Below are 10,849 nucleotides of genomic sequence, written 5' to 3' on the forward strand. Positions count from 1 at the left end.
CGTCGCGAACACAGGCTCAAAAGAAAGGCAATTTGGCGAAAACCTGTCTAATCGTCGCCGCTCGCTTCTCTGGAGGCGGATTCCACCCGGAGGCGGCCTCGTCACCAGAGAGGGTGACACTTCACCACTCCTTGCTCTAGTGAGTGAAGCCGTCCGCCGCAGGGGCGAAGCGAGAATTATGAAAAGAGTGCGCGCCCGCCTGGTCCGTCAATTACTCTCCATTATGCCGGCGGCGGCGCGCAATTAGTGCGCTCCCAGTGCCACCACAATGTATCACCACCTAAGTGGGTTTACAAGGCTCGCGGAGCGCGGGAGAGTTTATTTAAATTAAGCCCGCGCGCCGGAGCGCGGACGTGGGGAAGAGGCGCGACGCCCGGGAGAGAGGGCGCGTTCTTGTTTATAGTGGAGAACGGGCGCGCGGTCGGCGGCGCTTCTTTTGAGGCCGACGGGAGCGAAAGACGACCAAGTTCGAAGGGCCGGAAATCTTGCAGCGGGGAAAACTGCTCGGGCCGGTTATCTCTCGCGGTTGTATTTACAGATCAGGGCGCCGCGCGCCGGTCACGCACTCCTGACGCGCGGCTGTCAGCGGAGGTGCCGAGCGGAGCGCCCATTGGCGCGCGGCGCCTGGAGGCGGGCGCCCCACGTGCTCGCGGCGTCCCGCCCCGCGGCAACCGGCGGCCGCCAGGGGAGAAAGTGGCGCTGGCGACCGGTCATGTTTGTTGATAAGGGCAATCATACTGTGAGCCATATTTGGTGTTCCGATTTGCCGGTGGTCGTCGGGTTGAGCCCCGCCGGGAGGGTGTCACACCCTCCTCCCCATCGCTCCTCTCTGCTTGTGGATTGTTGCGCCGCTGCGCCACACCGCGGCCCACCGAGGAAACAGCGCGCTCTTTCGTCGACCGCCGAGGCGCCTGCTCGCCCGCTGTCGTTGCTCGCCGCCATTGCTCGCAGCGTCTCGGCCTTGTGTTGTGTTTGGGGACACGCCGCACCTGGGTTTCGCGTTGTGTGGGGCCCGCGAGGAGGCCGGATACCTTGGATTGTGCGGGATTTTGACTCCATGGCGGGCGCCTGAGAACCCGGTGCGTCTTCCGCGCCGGCGTGGACAGCAGCCAGCTGAAGGCGGCGCCCCCCGACGGCCGTCTCTGGCGGCTGCATCGATCCGCAATGTTCCCCAATAGGCATCCGGTGAGTGGCCGCAAATTGCTCTTCTTAGCGGCGGCGCTCATTAAAAACGCCCTCCCCCGAGAGTCTTGCCCGCTCCCGCCGCTCGTGAAAGCCGCCGCCGGCAAGGCGAGCCGGCTGCTATAATGCCCGCTCTTCCGGCGCCTTCGGTACAGCGCCGCCGCCGTCAATCGGTGAATCGCCGAAAAGGCTTTGCAAGGGTCGCCACCACGCCCTCGTAACGTATGCGAACCTCGCCCACGAAGCGAACTTATGCGTCGATCGACACCTCCGCCAGTGGAATCATTGGCCGCAATGATGAACGTGGTGACTTGATCGATGCGCGCCAAAGTGTAGCGCAGCTGAACCGTATGCGCCAGCCGATGGGGGCCCCTTGTGTATGGTCTCTCAAACTTTACCGACTGAAAAATAACTGAAGTCGTAAGCGAATACCTCACCCACGTGAACGTGTGTTCGAAAGCAGCGTAGGGCAAGAGTTCACCTATGGTCCATTGCTTTGTTGGGTTTCCGCCGATGCTGTATTGTACAGTTCGACGAAGGAGGCGCCCTCAAACAGTAGGTGACGCTATGCGCTTTACAGCGTGCTCTACTTGGTAGCCCATAATTGAGTGCGCGCGCACACACACACTTGGCTAAGCTTTTGACGGCCCGAGTCGACTTCCCTGATCGTCGTCGCCAGGCGCGGCGCTTGCGTGTTGCCGCATTTCAAATAACAGCGCCGCAGCAGACCAGCGAGAGCGGCGGTGTGTTTATTGTTTTTCTGGCGCGGGGATTCAGCTGGCTGTCCACCGAGCCGCGCTGCTGCCTACCCCCGAGGCGGACATTAGTCACGCTCCGATGAGCCGCGCTGCCGTTGCCGCCGCGTGCGGTGAGGCGGCAGCAGCCGACTCGCCCCGTCGGTTTCGAGCGTGGCGCCACCTCTCGCGCCCTTCCGTCACTGCTCGGCGGCGGTGGGGGGAACGCCTCGCCCGGGAAACTGAGTCTGCTCATGCACCCCCTCGGCGCCTCGGTACTACATACTTGGCCGGTCGTAGTTGTGTTGTGTGTGGACTCATCGGAGCCGCGCATGGCGGATGCGCTTCCCCCCCACGTTCTCACCTTTGGTTTCTCACGCGCGCTCGCCCGCGCTACTCGAATGGGGGAGAGGGAGGGGAGCGTTGGAGTGTCGAAGCTGAGCACTTTCTGCGATCTGTAACTGCATCGCTGTGAGCGGTTAAACCGGTGGACAGTGTTCGTACACGCTACGGCAGTCACAGTGGTGTTGTATACGCCGATGCAAGTTTTATTAGCTCGGCGCAAAAGACGAGAATGTTGCTTTAATGCTGTTTATGGTGTACATACGTCGTTTCTGCATAGCCGTGAATGGGTCGTTTCTCTCCACTTTTAATCGTTTTATGCGCCGGAAGCCGTTATTTATCGGCTTTTTAGGGCGGATGTGGCGTCCGGCGGCATTGTCTGAACCCTTTTAGACGCGAGCACAGGTGGCTGCGGGTGTTCTGCATTTGCGGTTGATTTTGACTGACAGGCAGGTGTTAGCTGTCTTGCTAAATGGTGTACGACAGGCGCTTTGCAAGTTCCACGGGAACTAAGCTAATCACTTTTGAACACAACCTCGAGAATACTGACACGGATCGTCGACTTCACGGGCAATGACTCGCTGGGTGTAGCAAAAACATATTTACACAACCTCCTTAGACATGGGTTACTGAGAGGTGAATAGGTGTTTTCATTTTCAGTCTTACTCTAAATTACTTGCGAGTTTGGAGTATTGAAGCAGTTACTTATGCCGTGTACTCAAGAAGAGCTCCTCAATAAATGCAGAAGCATATCTAGGGCTGCGTCCAAATAATTTCTGTTCTATCGAAAACGTCGCTTAATATGAATAGTGGAAAGCAATAGGAGTGTTCCATGCTTCGTTTTTGGTAAGCAGTCACAAATTCCGCTCCTCGCTCGCAGATTCATCTGGCCATTTGGCATATTTAGTCCGTTACACTCAATTCTTGGAGTCGGTGATAAGAGCCGAGCGTACATCTAGCGACGAAGCAACACAGAAAACAGTTTCCGCGCCAATTTGAAGTCAGGAGAGCCCGTTGCAGTCGCCCTTGGAACGTGAATGAGTAGTCATGCGTAATCGCACTTAAGTGTAATTAAGGGCGACTTAATTACTCGCTAAGTGGAGGAGACGCGACAAAGGCCCGAACACTTGCGGTTTACACTTTTTCTGGCACCTTTCTCTCGCAGTGCAAGAGATATAGCACAACGCCCGACAAAGGCGGGACAGCGTGTGGTCATATTCGCTCTGCTCCTGATCACCCCCTCTCCTCCACTTTGATGTTTCTTTCTTTGCGGCGGGGAAGCGGCTCGCACCGACCGCCGTGCCAAGGCGGCACTTGCGCGGAATGCAAATTTCCCTCCCGGGCCCAGCACCGATCCGCAGCGGCCGGGCGTTTCTTCATCTTGTCGCCGGCTCATTTCGAACGCGCCGGCGGGGGAAGGTGTGGGAGGGGTTCTCGGTAGCGAGAAGAGGACTCCGCTGCGGCGTTGAATCGATTGCCTCGGATCCCCCCCCCCCCCCCCCCCCCCCCCCCGTTCTCCCCTCCACCTGCTTCCGCAGAGCGCAATCGACTATTTGCGTCTCGCGCCTGTTATTCGACGGGCCGCTCTCCCGCCCTCCTTTCCCCTTCCTTCCTTCTTTGTGAGGAGACGGCGGTGGCAACCCGACATCGCGATGCCGCGTCGTGCGGCGCGGCCTGCATTCCGGCGGAATACGAAATCCGGGACCGCCCACATGTGCCGAGATTTCGTTGAATGATTAAAAGGTTTTCCGGCCGGATCGGCGGCGGCCGACCAGCATGACGCGGGCCTCTTTCAAACAACTTTTCCGTCGTCTTGTCCGTGTGCCTCTTTGTGTGCTTTCTCAAGGAAGATATAAGGGGGTGGAAGATCTTTTTATCGTCGGTTGACCGGCCGTTTTAAGCAGTTCTAGGCACGAGACACGCGTTACGTCACAAAACTAAGCAAAGAAACAGCATGGCTCGTACGAAGAGAACAAGAATCCTTTTTCAATGGCCGTCCGTACAAGTCCCTCCAATATGAAAGGGAACGAAGTTGGGGCAGTCAATTAATGACTGCTCCATAATTGTCTGTAACAAGCACGCGTTTTTCTAGTTTCCTATCTTAGTTTTCCTCCTGGCGTATAATATTCAACAGTTATATTTTCATCTTTAACAGAAAAATAACGAAAAAATCCAACTTTTTTTCAAACTAGTTGTTCCCTTTCATATTGGAAGGACCCATACACATATTGCGGAAACCTGAAGAGCAAAGGGTTGCGTTTAATTGTTGAAGCAGTATTTTATGCAGTGAGACGCCCGGTGAAAGCCGTACAAAATTCGCAACTATAGAGCCTACTGCTGCCCCCCTCGAACCCCTATCGAAGGTGGCATGGTTTCTTTTTCTGGTTGGGCGAAATTACCTAAGACCAAAGCAACTGCATAAATTCGAATGCCTTGGAAGATGTCCGCGATATCAAATAAGTAATTTTTTTTCTTTCTTGCGCGCACTATTTCTAGATGCCATATGAAGTAAAACTTATATTTCCTTTTACGCACCCTCAGCCTATGAGATATCTGTGGCTGGCTCAGAAAACCAACCGCGGAGGCAGCGTTTCGATGGAGGCGAAGTGCAAAGGTGCCGTGTGCAGTGCGATGTCAGTGCACGTTAAAGATCCCCAGGTGGTCGAAATTATTCCGGAGCCCTCCACTACGCCACCTCTTTCTTCTTTCAATCCCTCCTTTATCCCTTCCCTTACGGCGCGGTTCAGGTGTCCAACGATATATGAGACAGATACTTCGCCATTTCCTTTCCCCAAAAACCAATTATTATTATTAACAACGAATTTACAAAGAATCTCCTGGAACATTACTTTATCATATAAGGTTTAACTCATGAGCTGATGATCACAGCGCGAAACGTGATTAACCTACTGTATTTTAGAAGTAAAAGTAGCTGCACAGCTGCAAATCACAGCTGCGAGATTGTCGCACTCCTCCAAAGGGACCGCGCTGTGGATCAGGCGCATATGTCTTTTCGTATATACTTCGTTTGCGTCACGCCTCACTGCAGTCCGCCGCCTGCCTGTCCGTGTTTGTATTGGCGGCTCCTTACGTTAAGGTTGGGCTTTTCGTGCGTTGACACCCCGGCATTGCCGCGTGTTTTCACGTTTCGCCCCTTGTCGTTGGTCCTGCAGTGACGCAAAGGAGTTTCCAACCTCGCGCAGCTGTTTTTTCGCTCTCCGCGCTTGGCTGGTCATCTTCGAACGTCTCTCTCGCCCATTGCTCTGACGACTGCTGTCCCGCTCTCTTGCTGTGCTGCTCAGCCACAAGTGGGCCCCCTATAAAGCGTCCTTGGCCCACCCATGAATGCCGCGGCATTTAACATGACCCATGCCCTTTCAGAGTTGAATGTTTACCGCTACTCCTCCTGATGCATTTAGGGAGTAGTGGAAATCAGTTTCAGGCTTGTAATCGGATTAGGCACAGAACAGGGCGCTGTGGAATGGGAAAAAAAAAATCGTAGGTTTATCATTTAAGAGACGGAAAAAGGACGGTGTAAATTAGAGAACAAACGCGACTTAATGGTAGTTGACACTGAGACAAGGAAAATGGACGGATAAACAGTCGTCTGTTGTATAGGGTAGGAGAGTGGGTGGCACCAATGGAAAGTGAACTGAGCCTGGGGTGGAATAGAGGGCGGGTGTACCTGGATAAATTAGGTTACCAGGCTCTCTGTAATAGGGTGGCCACGGCCGTCGCAGGTCGGGGCTAATTTGGCTTAATTGGGAGAATCATTTTTTCTTGCTCTGAGTTTATAATCGGGATGGTGATGAGACGATAAGAGTTCACCGAGTCGCGCGAAGAAGGAAAAAGAGAGAGCGGTGTAGGGGAGGGAGGGAGGACTGGCGTAACACCGTGTCAGCAGACACTGTGTATGAAGCGATAACCAGTTTCCGGCGGCCGCCCCTGAATGGCCCTGAAGGCCCGTCTCACTGGAAGCCCGCGTGCTATTCATTGGAGCGCTGTAGGGGGGACGACGCGCTTGTCGCTCCGAGCTTTTCCAACCGTGGCGCTTTCCCAACCGTTGCAAAGGCGTCTCTGCGCCTCGCGTGTTTTCTCGGCCGAATCAATTTCCCCTCGTTGCGTGCGCTTTTCTCCGAAGCCTTCCACGTCGTCACCCGCATACGTCCACACACCGGCACGTCAGCGGGGCTGCATTTGGAACTTTGCTGTCCACTGTATCAAGGCGCGTCAAAGAGCTCTAAAAGGGGGACACTCGAGACAAACTGAAGCTGGCCTCTGTCGATCGATTGCCGCGTTCAGGCTACAAAGTAAGATACTTTCACTGAATGGGAAGCCTTTATGAGATAGAAAACGTAAGGAGATTAAATCAGGGGGACACCTAATTTCATTGTGTTGGCAATGCGATAGTATACTAGGTGTTGATGCTTTTGCCGGAATTGACGACGTCACTTCCCTCTAGTCATGGGAATGTGCTCGTTTGGAGACGTCACTTTCCTTTAGCCAATGGGAATGTTCCCGTCTGGTGACGTCACTTTCCTTTAGCCAATGGGAATGCTCCTGTCTGGTGACGTCACTTTTCTCTAGGCAATGGAAGTGCTCTCGTTTGGTGGCGTCACTTTTCTCTAGGCAATGGGAATGCTCCCGTTTGGTGACGTCACTTTTCTCTAGCCAATGGGAATGCTCCTGTTTGGTGACGTCACTTTCCTCTAGCCAGTGGGAATGCTCCTGTTTGGTGACGTCACTTTTCTCTAGCCAATGGGAATGCTCCTGTTTGGTGACGTCACTTTTCTCTAGCCAATGGGAATGCTCCTGTTTGGTGACGTCACTTTTCTCTAGCCAATGGGAATGCTCCTGTTTGGTGACGTCACTTTCCTCTAGCCAGTGGGAATGCTCCCGTTTGGTGACGTCACTTTCCTCTAGCCAGTGGGCTATTTTTATGACCGACGACACAGATTTGCCCCATGGTGCTTTTTTCCTGCTATCGCGTTAAAAAAAAATTATCAAAGTACTGGTATCGCCTTCGCAAGCCGTTTTCGCGGAAAAACTGCAGTGGCGTCAAGTACTTTTCGGTTTGCGGAAATATGTCGCTTTTCCACACCGCGCGGTCCACTTCTGGCATTTTAAATAGACCGATTTCGCTGAAAGTTTTACAACGAGGTGGGTGCAAGTTCTTGGCGGAGTTGTACACCAACCATAGTCGGAGGAGCAGTCGATGAAGTCGGGAAACAGTGACTGATGTTGTTCGGCGCCGTAACCGAAAGTTTCCTAAAGTAGACCTAAAATTCGTATTTCAGGCTCTTTTTCTCTGCAGCAGCTTGAAAACTCCGGGAATTTGGAAAAAGTTTGACGATTTCTGCTATTAAAGTTCCCTGCAAATACCTGAAAATTCCCCTTTTGCCAAATTTTACTCTTCAGATTCCCTAAAGAAAGAAAATTTCCCGCATGGAACATGACCGACAGGAGAAGCGTAGTAGCCATGCGGCTTCTCTTCGAAGTTTTACAGTACATGATTTTTTTCTGGACTAAAGTTTTATTTATAGCCGGATACAACTCAGAACGAACCGGCGAGTGCCCCTCAAAGGAAGTCCTCCAGCCTATGACATCGGCCGATTTTTATGATGGCGCTGTTAACCCCATTGCACCTGCTGGCGTGACGTGTCACAGGGGAGGCTGGCAGGTGCAGTGTGATTGACCGGATTAATCGCGACGCCCTGACAGTCGGTCAAGGTCATGGTTTGGCCGTAGGGCTTCCTTTGAGGGTCAAGTGCTGCTTCGGCCGCCGCGGTGGCTGAGTGGTTATGGCGTTCGGCTGCCGGCCCGAAAGACGCGGGTTCGATCCCGGCCGCGGCGGTCGAATTTCGATTGAGGCGAAATTCTAGAGGCCCGTGTGCTTTGCGATGTCAGTGCACGTTAAAAAACCCCAGGTGGTCGAAATTTCCGGAGCCCTTCACTACGGCATCTCTCATAGCCTGAGTCGCTTTAAACTAAACTCAAGTGCTGCTTCGTTCTAAAGCTGTATCCAACCAGAACTGTGCATACATATCCAATGGGATTTGAAATTTTAGCTAGATGATTTGTGTATCCTGTGGAAAAAAACTCTATCTCAGTTCAAAAAACAAAAGAAGTGTCTTTACCTTAATAGCGTTATAATTGGTTTTTGGGGAAAGGAAATGGCGCAGTATCTGTCTCATATATCGTTGGACACCTGAACCGCGCCGTAAGGGAAGGGATAAAGGAGGGAGTGAAAGAAGGAAGGAAGAAGAGGTGCCGTAGTGGAGGGCTCCGGAATAATTTCGACCACCTGGGGATCTTTAACGTGCACTGACATCGCACAGCACACGGGCGCCTTAGCGTTTTGCCTCCATGAAAATGCAGCCGCCGCGGTCGGGTTCGAACCCGGGAACTCCGGATCAGTAGCCGAGCGCTCTAACCACTGAGCCACCGCGACGGGTCTTTATCCGGGTTCGACTGACATTGCAGGCATCAAGCCGCCCCACGGGCTGTGACACATGCGCAGTGAGCGTAGTGGCGAAATAGATGTGTTCCTTCGACGTCAGAGTCACTAGTTTGAGTCGAGTAATGGGCAAGGGAGCGTGAGCTCTTGCTCATCACGTTTCTCGATTTTTGGGAGAAAAAGATGAAGGAGAAAAGACAGTTGCAGGAAATTAAAGTCACTATGCAAAGTCACAGCGTTCAGTAAAGTCACAGCCTATCGTGCAGGCCAGAATTCTTCAAAAAGCAGAGCCGCGCCTTGGAGGCCTTCGCCGCCGATGACCACCGTGGCCAGTGGACGAGAATCTTAGTTTCCGTCAGTGGGCGCAGGTCGAGATGCTCCAGTGCACGACAGAGTGACTGTCTTTCGGCGCCGTAGGCAGGGCATTCACAAAGAATGTGGGCTATAGTCTCCTCACACCCGCAGATGGCACATGCAGGGCTGTCAGCCATACCGATCAAGAAAGAGTAATGCTTGGTGAAAGCTACACCAAGCCACGTGTAGACACGGAAGGAAAAGATTTTTTGCTAGCCCCGGCATCTGCCATCGATACTGAAGCACCTGAGCTGGGACAGCGGAAATAAAGGATGGCAGGCAGAGTGGAGAAATGAAATGAAAGAGGTGAGGTGACAGAAAGAGGGGATAGGGAGAAAGAGAGGGAAAACAAAGATTACGAAACACGGCCTCTGTGTCTCATATAATATATTCTAGTCGAGGGAAGGGAAAAGAGAGGCTCGTTATATGACATACATCGGAAGCCAACAGTCGCCTAAACCAAGGACATTAGGGTTGCCTTATTTTTAATTTGTGGTGTTCATCAATGGGAGATTAATAGGGTAATTATTTAAATATAATTGATTACAAAGCTGATGAAAAAACAACCACATGCCACTCCAATGCATCTAATGTATATACCATGGAGTAAGAGTTTCAAACTAAAGAAAACAGTTCAATCTCGCGTGGTCAAAATTAGTCTTTCGCCATGCAGCGGTCGCTGTCGATGCGGGCGTAACTAGGGACCTCCTCAAAATTAGCTATTGCTCAATTTTTCACTCAACGCAAACCCGTGTTGTGCCGTCTCCAAATTTAGACACTTCGTGGCTACTTCACTGCCGCATAGGTGACGTCACCTGTTTGCCATTTTTTTTTGTCATTGCCTTCATTGTCGGACGATAAAAGTCGGAAAGGGGACCTCCGAAGCGTTTCGCCCAGACCGTCGTTCGTTGGGACGTGGGTGTAATGTGGTGCAGTAAGAGGAAAGAGGGGGGTAAGTTCCGCTGAAACGCTGATCACCCCGACCGCGACCGACGCGGGGCATCGCCGATTGAACGCAACATAAAACGGCCGAGTTCGCAGTAGAACAGCTGCTGCTGTAGTATATTGACTCCCCCGGCACGTCTGACTCTGCGGTGATACTTTTTATTTGTTGGGAAAAAGTTCGCCGTATAGGGTCTTTAGCGTTTCGGTATGTAGTTCTCGCTTATCTATCGTGCCATTATTTATGTGGCGTACTTTCTCGTTTTATCTTTTTTTTTTTACGTTGACGTTATCTCTCTCTCTCTTGCTGCTGGAATGTTGCGCTTTTTTTTTAAATAGGTGCTATTTTCTCTTTTGCGCCTTTACTCATTGGGGGTGAAGCCGCCGCGGTGGCTAAGTGGTTTATGGCGCTCGGCTGCTGACCCGAAAGACGCGTGTTCGATCCCGGCCACGGCGGTCGTATTTCTATGGAGGCGAAATTCTACAGGCCCGTGTACTGTGCGATGTCAGTGCACGTTAAAGAGCCCCAGGTGGGCGAAATTTCAGGAGCCCTTCACTACGGCATCCCTCAGCGTGAGTCGCTTTAGGACGTTGAACCTCCATAAGCCAAACTAATTGGGGGTTAATGCACTTACATTGTGGTCAAATAGTTTTTCCCCCATCTACTGATCTCTGGTTACACCCGCTTTACCTGTTACGATATTGGCTAGCAAGAAATTTTGCTGAGTGACACCTCTGAAGACTTCGCATGGTCGACTGTCGTGATTTAACGCGCGAGATTTAGATCGAAAACGCTTTACCCCGAGGTCAGTATACAGCAGATGTGGAGGCAGGAAGC

At 52.4% G+C, this 10,849-nt stretch overlaps 1 protein-coding gene across 6 annotated transcripts in view; it reads left to right on the forward strand.

The window, feature by feature from the left end:
* Positions 1 to 712: 712 nt before the first annotated feature.
* The window catches only part of LOC144121288 (transducin-like enhancer protein 4), a 67,118-nt gene continuing 56,981 nt past the window's right edge, over positions 713 to 10,849 (forward strand). For 2 of the 6 annotated variants that reach the window (XM_077654409.1, XM_077654411.1), the window contains exon 1: positions 713 to 1,185. In XM_077654409.1, coding sequence (XP_077510535.1) covers positions 1,165 to 1,185 — 21 coding nt within the window. In that variant the 5' untranslated portion in view covers positions 713 to 1,164. The remainder of the gene's footprint in view (positions 1,186 to 10,849) is intronic. The other 4 variants (XM_077654410.1, XM_077654413.1, XM_077654412.1 and 1 more) reach the window with 3 other exon arrangements.

The sequence above is a fragment of the Amblyomma americanum genome, chromosome 2, assembly GCF_052857255.1.
Source record: "Amblyomma americanum isolate KBUSLIRL-KWMA chromosome 2, ASM5285725v1, whole genome shotgun sequence".
Lineage (NCBI taxonomy): Eukaryota > Metazoa > Arthropoda > Arachnida > Ixodida > Ixodidae > Amblyomma > Amblyomma americanum.